The sequence below is a fragment of the Loxodonta africana genome, chromosome 22 (genome assembly GCF_030014295.1).
Source record: "Loxodonta africana isolate mLoxAfr1 chromosome 22, mLoxAfr1.hap2, whole genome shotgun sequence".
NCBI classification, from domain to species: domain Eukaryota; kingdom Metazoa; phylum Chordata; class Mammalia; order Proboscidea; family Elephantidae; genus Loxodonta; species Loxodonta africana.
In genome coordinates this window covers 21,360,335-21,376,804 of record NC_087363.1, presented here as the reverse complement: position 1 = coordinate 21,376,804, position 16,470 = coordinate 21,360,335, and the positions used below count along the sequence as shown (strand labels likewise).

Here is a 16,470-nt window from a genome sequence, read left to right as displayed (position 1 = left end):
GGGCTATAGCCCACCATCCTGGAACACCCAAAGGGTTTGATCCTGTGCCTGACATTCACAGGCAAAACAGAACTGCCGTGACCATGCCCGCCCAGCCCAGAGTGCCTGTGAAGGACCAGCTGCCCAATCTGCCCAGAGGAAAAGGATCAATCTTGCCTGCCTGTGGAAGGAAGAATGTGAAGTAGAGAGATAGAAAGGAAGCCAGGATTAGGAGTGCCTCACCTGTCTTGCTAGTGCATTAGTGGTGGTGGGGCAGGGGGGGATCCCCAAGATGTACCCAACTCATGGCATCTGACTCTTTTCACGGCTGCCATCCTGATATTCCATCAGAGTGATCTCCCTCTCAAACATCATGGCTCCACATCAGATCACCAAGGTGGCTCTTGGCCCTTTCTTGTGGCTGAGCTTGTGAGCATGGCTGTCCTCACCCCAACCCCCCACCACCACAGGACTGGGCCACTCAGGAGGGCTGAGTTTTATCTTTGGGGCCCTAGCAGAGTGCTTTGTAGTTTGTAAGTGCTCAGATACAGCTGAAGATTGTGTTTGTAAAGAACTTAAGGCTGAAATGAGAGTTACCTACAGTACGTTAAGCCAGAAGAGCAGACCAGCCTCCTCCAGCCATCCTCCAGGTCAAGTGACCAAAATTCAGGGCACCAAGGGAGGAGCCTGGAAGAGGGTCATCTCCCTGGAACATGAGCTCCAGGAGAGCAAGGCCTTGGTTTTGTTCACTCAGTAACCTCGGCGCCTAGAACTGTGCTGGTGGGAGTGGCACTGAACATGTGTTGGGTGGATGAACTATCACCCCGTGCTCTGGTTGGAGAACGTGGTGGCCTGGTGGTGAAGAGCTACAGCTGCTAACCAAAAGGTCACCAGTTCGAATCCACCAGGCACTCCTTGGAAACTCTATGAGGCAGTTCTACTCTGTCCTATAGGGTCACTATGAGTTGGAATCCACTCGACGGCAACTTTTTTTTTTTGGTGCTCTGATTGGAAGTGGAGGGGAAGGAGGGAGGAAACCCGTATTTCTCTGTCCAGAGGTTGGGTCCACCAGCGTCTTCCCTGAACCCAGGTTGGCCCTCAGCTTCCTCAGCTGTAACACGGAAGCAAGTGGCCCTGCCTTGCCTGGTTCCCAGGACTGTCGGGAACCTGGCGAGCGAATGGCAGGACCACGGGTAGTACAAATGTCAAGAGGCTTTTACTGCTGTGCTGCCCCTCCCCAACCCCTCCAGACACTCCTCCCCGGTCCCGGCTTCCTCACCCTAGCCTCCGCTGCGGACCACCGGGCTGACTTTCCTCCTCTCCTGGGGCCAGATCTTCGTCTTGGTGCTCCCGCCAACCCACAAGCCAGGGCGCTGTTGCTAAGGAGCACCGCCCCCCTCCCCCAGCGACCCTGAAGTTTGTTGGAGGCGGGAGGGTACGCGGCGGGCTCCGCCCCTGCCAGCGCCCGGGGATTGGCGCACGCCGGTTGCTATGGAAAGGAGCCCCAGCAGGCCTCCGCCCTCCGGGTCCCGGGCGCACGCGCCCACGGCCACGGCCACGGCCACGTTCCGTCGTGAGAGGGGGCGGAGCGAGCGTGCGCGGCGATCGCGCGCAGGCCCGGCGACCCAGCCGGGAGCCGCCGGAGCGGGTTGGCGTCGGCGGCGGGCGGCCGCAGAGGTGAGGGCTGGGCCAGAGGGGAGGCGTCTCTGCCGCGGCGGCCCTAAGCGCGGGGCGCACCTGGAGACCTTGGCCGCCGGGGCGCGGCCTCAGGGCCCCCCGCGGGAGCTCCTTCCGTGTTCCTAGCGGCCCGGACCGCCCTTTGCAGCTCATCTTGCCTCACAGCTGGTCCCGGCCGGGTCCGAGGGTCCGGGCTGGGACGCGACCTTGGGCCAGCCCCTACCATTCGGGACCCTCTTCCCGCTGTCTCGGCGGCGGGTGCAGGGCTGGCTCCGGGGCCGCGCAGCGGGAGGAAGCTGAGGCATGAGCTGCGCTTTTTAACTCGGACCCAGACACCAGAGGCCGCGCCTCGCAGCACGGGCTGCAAAGTTTAGCTTTACTTCAGTTGTTGGCGGAGGTGTGTGGGGCGTCGTGAGGTCGCGGCTGAAGTGGACGGAGCTGGATGACCAGGGGCTGGGAGCCGAGTTTGGGGGCAGCGTCGCCGTCATCCCCGCCCCGGCCCCTCGGAGTCGCGATCTTCCCGCTCGCCGCTGGCCCCGAAGTTTTCCCCGCGGCGGGTCCCTTTAAGGGCGGAGCCCGCCGCCGCGCCCGTGAGCGGCACCAGGAAGCTGGCGCGGGACCGAGCTACCCGACGCCTGCACCGGACCCGAGGGGAAACCGAGGCCTGAGAGGAAGCACAGCGTGGGCCTTTTTCTCCGGGCCAGTTGGAGTGGCTGCGGATTTCCTGAGCAGGGACTTCACGACAAGTCTGACATTATGAGGCTGGTTCGGTCTCCTGACCCCCTTAAGGGGTCTGAGGACCGGTCGAGGGGCAGTGTAGAGGCCCCGGTGGACTTTCCCTGAAAAAGGAGAAGCAAGGCATAGTGCCCAGCACAGTGGCTATTCCTGGGGGAGGTCGGTTGTCACTGACTGACTGTTCCTTTCTGCCCCCAGCACCGGAGCACTTGGCCTCTGCAGGACTGGACACCATGAGCTGCTAAAAGGGAACCTGGCTTTTCGGGTGAGCCTCCCTAGCCTTTCTCCTCTCTTTTCTCTTGAATGTGGAAGAGATTCATTCACATTGCTCCTCCTCCTTTATGTGTTGACCAAGGCTCTGGGGCCCCCAAGGTGGATTTTTTCCCCTTTTCTAAGTAGTTAGGGCATGAGAGGAAGAGAAAGGTAGGAACTAAGTTCCCTTAAGGGGACAAGAAGTGTGTAGCTGGGAGGAGGGTCCATCAGTTACTCCCAGGGCAAGTGGGAGCCTAGATGCTGAGAGCTTCTAGCCTTGGCTTCAGAGATGTCCAACATGGTTTAAATGCTTGGGTCATTCTGGAACCCTGCCACAAGGAAGGAAAAAGTGGAAATGGGGGCCTGGAGTCAGACTGCCTGGGTTCCCATTGCATGCATTTTGATCCATTTGGCTCTTCTAATATTTGTGTGACCTTGGGCACGTCTCTTAATTTCTAACCACTCATTTCCTGTACCTACTCCACTGGATCCCTGTGAGGATTAATGAAGTGGCTGTGTTTCGACATTTAGACAGTGCTTGGCAGATAGCAGGAGCCCTGGTGGCACAGTGGTTAAGAGCTCAGCTGCTAACCAAAAGTTTGGCAGTTTGAATCCACCAGCTGCTCCTTGGAATTCTTATGGTGCAGTTCTACTTTGTTCTGTAGGATTGCTATGAGTCGGAATTGACTCGCCGGCAAGAGGCAGATAGTAAGCGCTCAGTGAAAGATGTGTCATCATCAAAGAAGACAGGAATGAAACTAACAACGCAAATGAGTAGGACAGGGAGTGGGTATATAAAGGATAATGAAGTTGACAGGCAGGAGCACCGATGGTTGAGAGGACAAATATGAGAGGCACCTCTATGTGATGATACCAAAGAAGGTTTAGAAATTTACTTTGCCTGTGTGAGGCAAACACTGTGTACTTGTTGATGATGCTAAAGACAATTTTTTAGCGTGAAATTATGACACCCAGAAACCCATGCAAAACAAATTACATAGACCTAAATTTTCCACAAGGCTGAAGTGTTAACCTTTTTAGCTCCAAAACCTTTTAGATTTTAAATATTAATTTTAAATGCTTGGGAAGAAAATGTTTCCCCAGTGGTTCACCTGTTTCCCTGCCTCCTAAGATTCTTCTCTGTGCTGTGTTTTTCCTCACCCTGGGCTACTTGGGTCAAGTTTTCTGGAAGGGGCTCAGGCCTCTGACCCCACGCTGTGTGGAGGGCTGGGCCGTCTGCCTTGAGTAGCTTGTACACTTGCTCTGTGTTGTGTTGCTGGGTCTGCACTTGTGTAGCTGCTCTGCCTCTTATGGGTAACTGTTGCTGCTTTGCCTATCTTTCCTCTTTCCTTCTTGCTGCTTCTAATCTTCTGTGGGCTGGAAAATTGCTGTCTTAGTTATCTAGGTGGTGCTGCTGTCCCAGACATATCACAAGTGATGGCTTTAAGGAAGAGAAATTTATTTTCTCACACCTTAGGAGGCCAGAAGTCTAAATTCAGGGCACCAACTCTAGGGGAAGGCTCTCTCTGTCTGCTCTGGGGGATAATCTTTGTCTCTTTCAGCTTCTGTTCCTCAGTTTTGTGTGGCATCTATCTTTCCCTTGTTTGCATTGGCCTGCTCTTTTTATATCTCCAAAGTCGTTAGGTTTAAGACACACCCTACACAGATACGACCTCATTAACATAACAAAGAAAACCCTATTCCTAATGGGGATGCATCCACAGATAAGGAAGTTATGATTCCAAATGATATTTTGGGGGGACACAATTCAATCTGTAATGAAGGGGATGAAGTTTGTTAGCCCGGTGGCTCAAGTATGGGAAGCTTAGTGCTGGACTTTGTTCCAACTGCTGAGGCTGTTTCCATCTGGTCTCCCCTGGTTCCAGATGGATGATCTTGCTGGGTAGCAAGGTCTCTGCAGGCCAATATGCTTAGCAAAGGAGAGTTTCCTATGAAATTCTCTTTCAGTGGCTCATTTTCCCCTGGGGTCTTGCTGTTCATGGTTTCTTTGTTAATAAGCATTTGGACCCTGGCAGTTAGCCTGTCCTACCTCTGCCAGTGGTCCATGAAGCTTGAGGCTGGGCTGATAGTGTGGCTCAGCTGTGGGTAGAAAGAAGCGATAGGGGAAAAGGCAGGCTGTCTGGCCTCTGGCCCATCTTGGGGGGAGGCTGTCTAGGGCTTCCTGGCTGACTCACCCTTATGCCCATCTATGACTCAGTTTCCCCAGGTGTGACCAGGGCTGCCAGCTGACAGGCAGAGCTGCTCTGAGAGCCTCAACTATTGTGATTAAGAAATAAAGAGGCTTGTGGCTTCTGTCCTGCTTTGTAGCTCTCTTCTAGGTCACTATATGTGTAAACACGTCCGGCCCCTCCCCTCCTGGGTCAGAGTACCCAAGGCAGGGCTGAGACTGGGCCAGAGCCAGCTGAAGGGCAGGTGGGTGCATTGATTAAAGCAGGCTGCCAGCCTCCTCTCACCTCTGCCTCCTTTGCAGCTGCCTTGGGGCACAGCGTGGGGGGCCCAGAGCCATGTCGGACTTGCTGCTGCTGGGCCTGATTGGGGCCCTGACTCTGCTACTGCTCCTGACGCTGCTGGCCTTCGCCGGGTACTCAGGGCTGCTGGCTGAGGTGGCAGTGAGTGCTGGCTCACCCCCTATCCGGAACGTCACTGTGGCCTACAAGTTCCACAAGGGGTCCTATGGCGAGACTGGGCACCTTTTCACCGAGAGCTGCAGCGTCTCCCCCAAGCTCCGCTCTATTGCCGTCTACTATGACAACCCCCACATGGTAAGGAGCCTTCTGGGCCTGGGCTGGGGTTCCACCCCATGGACAGACCTGGGACGGGGCTTGTTGGGGGAGGGGAGTTTTGGTTTCTGAGGAAAAGGTGGGAACACATTTTAATTGGGTCTGCAGACCATGTGGCTCGAGTTCCTTTCCAGATTTAGCCTAAGCATCTGCTCCAGGCATCCATGTGCTGGCTTGTTACTGTGCAGGTCTGGTTCCCCTGGCTCATGGCTACCCATGGACCTCTGAGTGCAGTAGCCACACCACCGTGAGTTCCTCGTCTCTGCTTGGGCTGTGGTCCCATGTTTCCTTTTCTTGCTGTCTTTCTCTCTTCCGTCCTTATTTGGGGCCAGTGCACCAAGCCAGGTTGTTCAGACTCTGCCGTCTTTGGGGTCAAGTCTTTGGTTTTTATCTCTCCTGCTGTGACTGGAGGCCCGTGAGGACTGAGAGGGCAGCACCTGGTCATGGGCTTAGAATCCTACCTCTAGCTGTTCTGGTGGTCCCTGGCCCCGTGATATGGTGTTTCTTTGGGCCTCAAGGTGCCTTGTTGCGAGGGGAGAGCCTCAGGGCAAGGGGACCCTGGGGAGCTGCCCACATGCCCAGGATGCTGGAGCCAGAGACTCACCCAGCAGCATCACTGGCACCCTGTGGGCGTCTGGCTACACTTACAGCCTGTAGTGAGTCAGGGCTCGCCAATGTGGCTGCCTGCCATGCTGTGGGGGTGGTGCTGCACACGGCAGGATGGGCTCACAGCTCTGCCAAGGGCTCCTCAACCTCTCCAGCCCCAGCCCCTAGCCTGGCACCAAGCCATGCCAAGCATCCATTTGGCATCCCCAGCTCCAGGTTATTTGCCTGGAGAACTCAGGCAGGCAAGCCCTACAGTTCACCCACTGACTGCTCACTGGCCTCCCAGGCCTCCCTGGGACACTCATTTGAAACACGGGTGTACTGACTCCCTCTCTGTGCCAGACTCTGTGTGACACCTGCACTCCAGAGATGGATCAGACCTGGCCCTGGCCTCAGGAAGCAGCTTGTGGTTGGCGAGTCAGCTCCACACAAATGTCGATTGTCTACCAAGACACTGCTCGGTGCCCACAGAGCTTTGAATTGCGGGTTTAGGGATGGTGCCTTAAGCCTGCTGGAGAGGGTTAGGGAGGAGGTGGACCTTCTCATATGAGTGGAATTTTGCTTTGCCTGCTAGGGGAACTGCAAGAGGAAAGGCCCAGAGACATGGGGTGACAGGGGAAGTGTGGCCAGTGGATGGGTGGCAGGTGGAGAAAGAGGTAGAATGGTTTACTGGGTCAGGCTGTGGGGAGCTCTGGCAGATTGGGAAGAAGGGTGTGGCACAGTTTGCTGCCTTCATTCTAGGAAGCTAAATGGAGAGCAGGTGGAGGAGGGGAGGAGACGAGGCAGAGAGGCCAGGAGATTGGGCCAGGCCCAGGTGAGGGGTGATGTGGGCTGGGGTCAGGAGCTAGCATTTGGCTGGTTGAGGGGTGAGTGGACATTGCCTGAGGTTTTGAGGTCATGTGATGATGATAGAGTCAAGAACACTGGGGCCCAAGTGGGATGGGGCAGGCACTGGGGTGTGGGAAGTTCCTAGAGCGGATGCCCAACCCCTACCCCTGCAGGGGTCTGTTGTATAAGTTCCTGTCCTTCCTCTGTCCCTCCTTCCATACCTGGCCCAGGAGGAACCCTCTGCCAGGCCGCAGTGGAAGGGAGGAGAATACTTGTGGCTGCCTCTTTCCTCACTGGTATGTCTTCCTGTTACTGAAGCAGCATGCTGCCTCTTGGATTGGAGGTGCTAATTCCAGGAGGGAAACGGCCGAGGCAGTAGAATACTCTGGGGTCAGCACTGGAGGCTGATCCAGGGATGTGTGAGATGGAGGACCCTTGAGTCTGGCAATTTCCCTGTGGTGTCCTGGCTTGGCCCCTGCCTCCAGAAAGCCTACTCTGCAGCTTCCCCAGAGGTGTGAAGGACCCAACAGGGCGGGCCCTCGGTGTCCAAGATTGGCTGAGCACAGCCTGAATTGGTTGCCATTCTGAGGGGCCATAGCCTAAGGGCACAGCCTCAGGGTTGCCAGTCCTGGGTTCCAGTTCCATCCTGTCACTCTCCAGCTGTGTAACCTTGGGCACATCATGTAACCTCTCTGAGCCTCCATTTCCTCATCTGCAGAGTGGTGGTAAAATACCTGCTTCAAAAAAAAAAAAAAGTTTTTTTTTTTTTCATAGGTAGGCTGGTGATTAAATGAAGTGACATAGGTGAGGCATTCATCCCACCACCTGACCCTCAACAGATGTTTGACAACAGCAAAAAAGGGTGGAAAAATGCTCATCTTAGGGAGTGCTGAGGGATCAGGCTGAGCTCTTGTGATCCAGACCTGATCCTTGGCCTGGCTATGGCCATCTATTTGGCAGGAGGATGGACCAATAGGACAGGGTGGCCCCTGTGATCCTGCCCCTCCCATTCTTGGGTCACTCCAGGATATTCCTGTGTCCCCATTCATGGTTGGGCCACACCCTAACACCTGGGATAGCTCAGAGACACTTGGGCCCTCGCCTACTCTGGGAGCTGGGCAGTACATTCTGTGCCTGGTGTAGATCCTTAAAGATCCAGGGAGCCACGGACTCCGAGGCCTCAGGTGCTTGTGGCTATCACAGACTGTCTGATCTGCAAGGACCCAAGGCCTCCGAGTCCACCCTGCAGATTTTATAGAGAAGACTGAAGTTTAGGAGTGAAGAACCAATCTCACACAGTTCACGCATGCTGTTTTGTTTTCGTTTAACTGTTTGAGCACCTAATCTGTGCCAGGATCTGGCGTCGTAGGGACCATGGGACCTAGCCCCCAGGACCTCTCAATATGGATATGGACAGGGGACGTTGTGGACAGGAGAGCCTGGAGAAGAGGCCCCATCCTGGTCCTGGCGAAGCCTGAGAACCTAAGCTTTCTGCCCTCTAGGCTGCCTCCCTCTGTAGTGTCCAGCATGGGGTACTGCATATTCCGGTTCTCAGAAGGAAGGGACAGGATTTAACCTGGGCTGTTGAGAGTGCCCCATTGGCACACCTTCTCCCACCTCGGCCTAGCACAACAGAAGCCAGAATCTGCTTCTCTGAGCATGGAGAGAAAGTGAGGCTGTTGCAGGCTCAGTGTGGGGTAGCGATGGCCAGGTTAGTGGTGACTGTGTGTTTTTGGATGCTGCCATCCTCGTGAGGTATGGCCTGACAGCTCCCTAGCCACACCCCACACCTGACCTCAGCTGGGCAGGGGGTAGACTGGTGGCTGGCAGAGGGCTGCTGAGGCCCTACCTGGTCTGGCTGAGGGGCTGGAATCTCCCCACTCCAGGAAGTGGTACAGGAAAGGGCACACCAGAAGGCAGGATAGTGATGGTTGCTGTCGACCCTCTCATATTGGATGCTGCTTAAACTACTAAGCCTTATGTGTTGGAGCCCCATGTGGGAAGAGGCTGCAAGGCCTGGGCCAAGTTGTTCCTGTGGGACGGGAGGAAGGAGTCCGTTGCCCATCCCTGGGGACCTTGGCATGGTTGGTGGGGGTGGAGGGATGGGACAAAGCATGTGGCAGGAAGTGGACAGATCTGGCAGCATCTCCTAGGTGTTCTTCTCTGCTCTAGGGCCCAGAATCCATGCAGTGCAGGTGGTTTCTTCTTCACAGATCTGCACATGCACACACACACTCTGGTCCAGTTCAGCCCTGCCCATGCCCACTTGAGTGGGAAACTGCTCTGCCATCAGCCCTGTTTCTGAGGTGGAGTCTGAGGCGCAGAAAGCGACTTTAGCGCCCCCTCCTGGGCCTGGTGCTTCTGGGTGTCTTGGGTCTTGGAGGGCAGGAACGAGCTGGGAGGGCCCTGAGCTCCTCATTTGTTCTTGACTTTCTCTGGCCTGTGGACAGCCCCTCATGGCCAGGCTATTGTCACCATACCCGTGGACCCCACCTTCTGCTGCCACCACCTCCACTGCTGTTTGGGGCTTGTGCAACCTGCCCGCCTGCCCTCTCAGTGAGCCTGGCTGAGGCAAGAAGGGCAGGGAAGCCAGTTCAGTTCACCTGGCCAGGATGGGCCTGCATCAATCTGTCATTACATCTACCACCTACCTGGAGGGAGCGCCTACCCTGGGCGTATGCAGTGGCTGGGGGACTGGAGACCTCTTTTGATTCTGCCTTTAGAAAGTGCTACCTGATGAGGGTCCGTGCCCTGGAGCAGTCAAACCAATGAAACATAAGTTTATTAAGGAGATGCATACATCACCGGGGACCCGGCAGCAACACAGCCTGTCTCTGTGGAGTCCCAAAGAGCAGTTTTATATTAGAGCTTATATAGAATCTTACAAGGGTTACAAGTGTCTTCATAGTCCCCTGCCAGACATTTTTTTATTAGGCTAAAGATATACATGTCTGATACCTGGGCTCCAACCTTCCTGTGGAGGTTGTATGCCACAGGTAGTCCAGACAGAACAAAAGTTTATTTGCATCAATTTTAAAACAAAGAACAAAGTCATTAACGGAGGTATGTGAAGGAGGCAGGCAGAAGAACAACTTACAGGTTTATCATGGCCTTAGTCCTGTTAAGCTCTCAGTTGCCCATTTTGAAAAAGGAGAAAACATGCTGGGGGGTATTGGGGTCACATATTCCCCCCTTTGAAACTTGGGTGACTATATTCAGCTATCCCGAGTTTCAAACTATTCTTTATAGAACACTTTCAGGTGAAAGTGCCTTCTGCCTGCAACAGGTTTGAGCCATCTGTTAGACAGAGAATGTAATCGCACATATAAGCATAAATTGGAGATGGTAACAGATTAACAGGCCTGTGACAACCAATCTAATTCCACTAATAAATAAGGTTTTTAAAAAAACGGCAGGTAAAATCTGACAGTCAAGAAAAATCAAATCGTTCACGAATCTTGTTACAGGTCCCCAGCTATAGATATCAGAATATTAACTCTGTGTACAAGAGTACAAACCTTGATGAGACAGAACATGAGGGCCGAGTTAGGCATGCAACCCTCTGTCCACACAGGGCAGACAGAAATCAGTAATGTTTGACACTTCTCTAGCAATATAGATGTAAAAATTTTTATCTTTTAACAAGGGCTCCGGGGATGTTTATTCAGTTGCAAAGATTCTCCAGGCAAAAGTCTCTCTGGCCCCTAATAGTAATCTCATCTAAGCTAGCATTAAAAACATTTTTACTTTTTTAACCCCAGAGAATCTTAACTTCAGGCCATCGATCGGCTGAGCTTTCTACTCCTTGTCACTGTAGACCAGGCAAGGCTTGACTTGGAATAATGGGTCCATGGTTTGACTCCTGCAAGCTTTACCAGTGCTAAGTGGTGCCGTGAAGGGTCCAGTCCACTTAGGCTGTAACAGGAGGCCCTTCTACTTTCGGAGGAGCACCTGGTCACTGCTATCTCAAGAAGGAACTTCTGTCTGATGTAAATGGGAAAGAATTTTGGTTAGAGAAAGCAAATATTTAGACATTATTACATTAGGGGCTGGGTGGAGGATTGTGGGGAGAGTTGGTGGAGACAATATGATTTCCCATAAAGTATCTCAAAAGGACTGATTTTAAGTTTTCCCCAGGGTGCAGTATAGACTCAGAGGAGGGCCGGTGGCAGAACATCTGTCTATCTAGGGCACAGTTTACTAAAATGACGTTTTATGGTCTGATTCATTCTTTCACCCTTTTCCGATAGATTGAGGTCTCCATGTTGTGTGGAGTTGCCACTTTATTCTTAAAGCAGTTGAAAGCTGTTGTACCTCGCTCTAGCCATCTTGGTCTGGCAGAGAAAAGTCTCTAACCATCTTGAAAAAGAATCTACACACACCAGTAAATATTTCATCCGATGTTTAGTTTTGAACACTTCACAAAAGTTAAATCTGATTTTCTCTCAAAAGCTGTATTTGATACACTGTTAGTTGGCTGGAGGTGAGTCACAAATGTCTTTTTTGTTCCAATACTACAGTCACTGCATGAGGGACAAACAGGATAGTATCATGTCCCAAAGAAATTAACTCAGCCACCTTTGATAATGTTAGTGGTGGCAACTCCTGGCCGGCCAGCCTTTTGAGACTGTGTCCAGATTTCTAGAGAAATAGGTGGGCGACAGGGTGTCTCCATGGTCCCAAGAACTGAATTAACATACCAACAGCTACTCCTCTTATTTATATAATTCAAAGGATTTTTGATAACCTGGCAGCCCCAGGGCTGGGGCTTTGATTAACCAGGACTTTAAATCACAAAAGGCTCATTGACTGCATTTGAAAGGATCTCTCTCTGCCCCATGGGTAGCCTGATAGAGGTTAGCTTGTAACTTTCTTAAAGACACTCAGTCCAAAAATTTAAGACAGTCACAGTATTTGTAAGAGTCTTTCTCAGACTTATTCCCTATCAGGAGGTCCATATATTGCAGGAATATTCCTCAGCTGAAGGGAGGTAATCGCTCTAGACCTTGGGCCACCACTGTTCCAGAAATAGTGACAGAGTTCTTAAACCCTGGAAGTAACACAGTCTAACAGAATTGTTTCTTCCCTTTTGTCCCTTTTCCATTTGAAAGCAAAGATTAGCTGGCTCTCCAAAGAAAGTGTCTTTTAAATCCAAAACAGTAAACTGAGTACTGGAAGGTAAAAGGGCTGATAGTAAGGCATGTATGGTTCAGGACTACTGGGTATAAGGTCTTTACAACTTTGTTTACAGCCCGCAAATCTTGAACAAAACGGTACTCACCAGTTGATGTCTTTTTCACGGGAGACCGGGAGTGTTGAATGGGGATTCGCAGGCCAGCAACAGTCGTCACTCTAGGTATCCGGTGGTCAGTCCCTGCAGCCCCAGGTGAGCAGCCTCAGTTTGTTTAATCTGAGGAGGCATGACATTGAATAACAGCTCCATAGTCACAGGGAAGACAGTCTGAGCTTATCCTGGCCAGCCACTGGCCCAAACCCACCGGGTCACAGCATCAACCACTCTTTGAGCTGTGGGATAGCACTGGGTGAGTGCTGAGAGCTGTTTCCACATTCCAGGTATTCCCTGGTGGTACTGTCATAGACAGGCCTTTTTTTATCAAGAGATTTCAACATGTACTTAGGAAATCTCGTCACAAAAAGTGAGACTGAGCATTTGGGCTTGTGTAGAAACTGGCAAGATAGCTTAGTTTCTCTTATTTCAGTCTATTGGCCGCAAAAAGGATCTAGTCACCTCTTTTTCAGTCACCCCCACAACTTGAGTACTGCTGGCTGAGGCAGTCCCTTTAGGCTTCTGGGTAAGTACCGAGAAGGCTGCTCCAGTATCAACCAAAAAGTCTACTGACTGTCCTCCTCCTGCTCTTCCGTAATTCTTTGAAAAAGCTTTCCCCCTGTTTCAATCTTGCCTGCCTTTTCTATTCTTTGTGGGGCACTCATTTTTCCAGTGTTCCTCCTGTTTGCAAAATGCAGTTTGGTTTTTCTTTTAGTCAGGGCCTGTCCTTATCTTGGTCTCCTTGTCTTCCTCCGGATGATCCTAGAACAGCAGCCAGTTTCTTCGTGTCCTGGTCTTTTCCTTTCTTCTTCTCGACCTCTTTACCTGATCTCTGTTGGTAAAGGCCTTAAATGCATTCAGATGCCAGGGACGGATTATAGACTCACATTATCTGAGGTGACCCTTCTGCAGCGGGGACTGGCACCCCCTGGAGTGGGTAAAGCCCCCCCAGGGGAACTGGGCCGAATTGTAGCCCACTGCTAATAAGGGGTGGGGAGACCGTATCTGTCCCACCTCCTCCGCCCCCCCTTCAAGGCCTTCCCATTCTCATCTTTTGATACCACCTGGGAGGGGTCACAAATGGAGTTTTTCCAGGTGGGAGAATAAGAACATCCTCAGGTTCTTCATCTTATACCTCGTTGTCATCATTCACCTGCAGAAGAGGGGCTAAAACAGAGGCTTTATCCTTTTTCCATGCGATAAAGTCATAAAACATTTCACATACAGCGTTTTATCTCACTTGTCAGTTCCAGTACAGAACAGATCAAGCTTTACAGTGGTACCAAAATCTCCAGAACCGTTTACAGACCACACTTGATTACACAAAATATTAAGACGTCTCCTAGTTAGGGAAAATCCTATCCTAAATAAGTCCAGTTCTTAGTGGACTCTTGGCTGGCACCTTACGTCCTGCGTATCCACTGGCAACGAATGGGGAACCTCTCCTGTCTCTAGTCCAACCTCATGGGACCTAGTCACCCGTTTTTAGAGGGAGTCTGTGAGAACCGATGCTCCTGTGGCTTTTACAGAGGATTTACCACTCGATGCCCAGTTACCTACCATGGCTGACAGAAACTTTCTCCCTCTGTCTGGAGCTCGCTGCCGTGGAGTCCTCCCCTGTCACCAGACCTCTGGGCCACCACAGGTTGAGAGAGCTCCACAATTCAAGGAGGGGTGCACCTTCTCTCTTCCCGGGCCCATCCCAGGGACTCGGTCCTTAGGGAGACGGAACCAGGGCCTGAATAATTTGAGCCCCACGTTGGGTGCCAAAAATTTGTTACCTGATGAGGGCCCATGCCCTGGAGCAGTCAAACCAATGAAACATACTCCAAGTCAGGGGGAGTGAGAAAGTTTATTAAGGAGATGCATACATCACCGGGGACCCGGCAGCAACACAGCCTGTCTCTGTGGAGTCCCAAAGAGCAGTTTTATATTAGAGCTTATATAGAATCTTACAAGGGTTACAAGTGTCTTCATAGTCCCCTACCAGACATTTTTTTATTAGGCTAAAGATGTCTGATACCTGGGCTCCAACTTTCCTGTGGAGGTTGTATGCCACAGGTAGTCCAGACAGAACAAAAGTTTATTTGCATCAGTTTTAAAACAAAGAGCAAAGTCATTAACGGAGGTATGTGAAGGAGGCAGGCAGAGGAAGAACAACTTACAGGTTTATCATGGCCTTAGTCCTGTTAAGCTCTCAGTTGCCCATTTTGAAAAAGGAGAAAACATGCTAGGAGCTGTTGGGGTCACAAAAGCTAGACTGCCATTGAAGCTCCTTTTTTCCTCTCAGTCCATGAGAGCCAAGGCCCAGGCTCCCCTAAGTCTACAGGGGTAGAGGCTTATCTGCTGAGAGCTCTGACTTAGGCCTGTGCTCCACCCCCATCCCCTCTGTGTATGGAGATGAGCCCTGCTGCGCTCCCCACAGGCAGGGAGATCAGAGGCCAGGAAGGTGTGAAGGATGTTGTAAATCCTACCTCTGTGATGTTAATAAGGCAGGATTAGAGGCAGTTATATGGAGGCAGGACTCAGTCTACAAGATTAGCTTGAGTCTTAAGTAAGTCTCTTGAGATAAAAAAAGAGAGAAGCCAGCAGAGAGTCAGGGGGACCTCAAGCCACCAAGAAAGAAGCACCAGAAGAATAGCGTGCATCCTTTGGATCCAGGGTCCCTGTGCTGAGAAGCTCCTGGACCAGGGAAGATTGATGACAAGGACCTTTCCCCAGAGCCTACAGAGAGAGAAAGCCTTCCCCTGGAGCTGACACCCTGAATTTGGACTTGTGGCCTCCCAGACTGTAAGAGAATAAATTCCTCTTTGTTAAAACCATCTACTTGTGGTATTTCTGTTATAGCAGCACTGGATAACCAAGACAAAGGGGTAGGATTTCCCAGGAGGAAGTGACCCCCCCCCAACAAGAGCAGTAGGAATGATGACTGGGCTAAGGTTTCCTGAGGACCCAGGCCATTCCCTTCCTCCATTACCCTGGTGGCTGTTTTCTGCCAGGAGGAGGTCAGGTTTTTGCTCTGGAGTAGGGTAACCATGTAGCACAACTCTGGAAAGGTGGTTCCCTCTCTGCCCACGAGAGCTGCCCTTGGGAGAGAGGTGGGATGGGGTGTGGGAGGAGAGGACTTTGAATTCGCTCTTCTGGGCATGAATCAAGACTCCACTGCTTACCAGCTCTGTGAACTTGGGTGAGTCACTTGGCATCTAATAATCTGTCCCCTCATCTGTCAAATGGGATAGAAGAATGCCTACTTCAGGGTTTTTGGTTTTGAGGGGACTAAATGATAAGGCTCAGTGCCTGCCTGATACATAGTAGGTGCTTAACACACTAGGCATCCAACCCTGCCTCTGCCACTGGGGCTTCGCACTTTTAGGAACCCTGCCCATGTGTGTCCGGCCTAGTCCCAGCCTCCTGCAGGTCACCTAGGCCAAGTGGGGAGGTACAGTGCAGGGAGAAGCCCTCGTGCAGCCCATTCCCAGGAAGGCCCATTTCTTGGGGCCCCAACTGGCCTGAGTTGTGGGGTGCAGCTCTGGAGCCAGTCTGCCTGGGTTCAAATCGTGGCTCCAACACTGCCTTGCTGTGTGACCTTTGCTGGGTGGCTTGGCTCTCTGAGCCTCAGGCAGAGGCTTGATAACAAGACCTACTGCACAGACCTGTTGGGATTTATGAGCTGCTGAATGGAAGGCAGCAAGTGGGGCAGGTGGTCAGCACCTTGTCAGATACCAGCTGTTAGGATTATGCTTCCAGGGGGAATGAGGAAGGTTCCTGAAACACTTTTGGGTGGGAGCTCCCAGATATCCCCCAGACCACCCTGTGGGGGTTGGCATCCTACTGCTGCCCCTCTCCTCCTCCCCTCTTCCTGATCCTGCATTATTGGTCCTGTCCCCTGGCCTGGCTGTCTTTGTTGGCTCTTGTCCTGTCTGCTGTCTGCTTCAGTGTCTTTGGGTACTCGGGGACAGGTAGGGCTTGGACTTGCAGCACATAGGAGGCCTGGTGTCCACCTGCTAATAATGGGCACGTATAGCTGTTCCTTCCCCTGGGGGGCACCAGTGGAAATGGAAGGCACTACTCCTACTTCTCTCCTTACCTTGGCAGCTCCGGACTGGGTGGGCTGGGGGTCAAGGCAGCCCTCTGGGGCCTGGCATTGGCAGGTGGTGCAGCTGTCCATGTAGGTTCTGGGCCTGGGGCTGGCCATTTCTACTGAACCCAAGGGCTAGGTTTGGTCTGTGCCAGCTGATATCCATTCTCCTTCCTGGATCCTTGAAGATACTGACCTTGTCTAGTTCCTGGATTCACTGAGCTCTT

At 52.3% G+C, this 16,470-nt stretch overlaps 1 protein-coding gene and 1 long non-coding RNA gene across 3 annotated transcripts in view; both read left to right on the top strand.

The window, feature by feature from the left end:
- The first annotated feature begins 1,609 nt into the window (after window positions 1–1,609).
- The window catches only part of TEX264 (testis expressed 264, ER-phagy receptor), a 37,424-nt gene continuing 22,563 nt past the window's right edge, over window positions 1,610–16,470 (top strand). Inside the window, exons 1-3 of one of the 2 annotated variants that reach the window (XM_003410077.4) lie at window positions 1,610–1,656; window positions 2,590–2,656; window positions 5,135–5,426. In XM_003410077.4, coding sequence (XP_003410125.1) covers window positions 5,169–5,426 — 258 coding nt within the window. In that variant the 5' untranslated portion in view covers window positions 1,610–1,656; window positions 2,590–2,656; window positions 5,135–5,168. Of the gene's footprint in view, window positions 1,657–1,715; window positions 2,657–5,134; window positions 5,427–16,470 lie in introns of those variants that run through there. The other variant, XM_023547651.2, reaches the window with a different exon arrangement.
- Window positions 5,433–14,987, top strand: LOC135228472 (uncharacterized). Its single transcript, XR_010318978.1, has 2 exons — window positions 5,433–12,264; window positions 14,827–14,987. It is a non-coding gene; the product is annotated as an uncharacterized LOC135228472 (long non-coding RNA).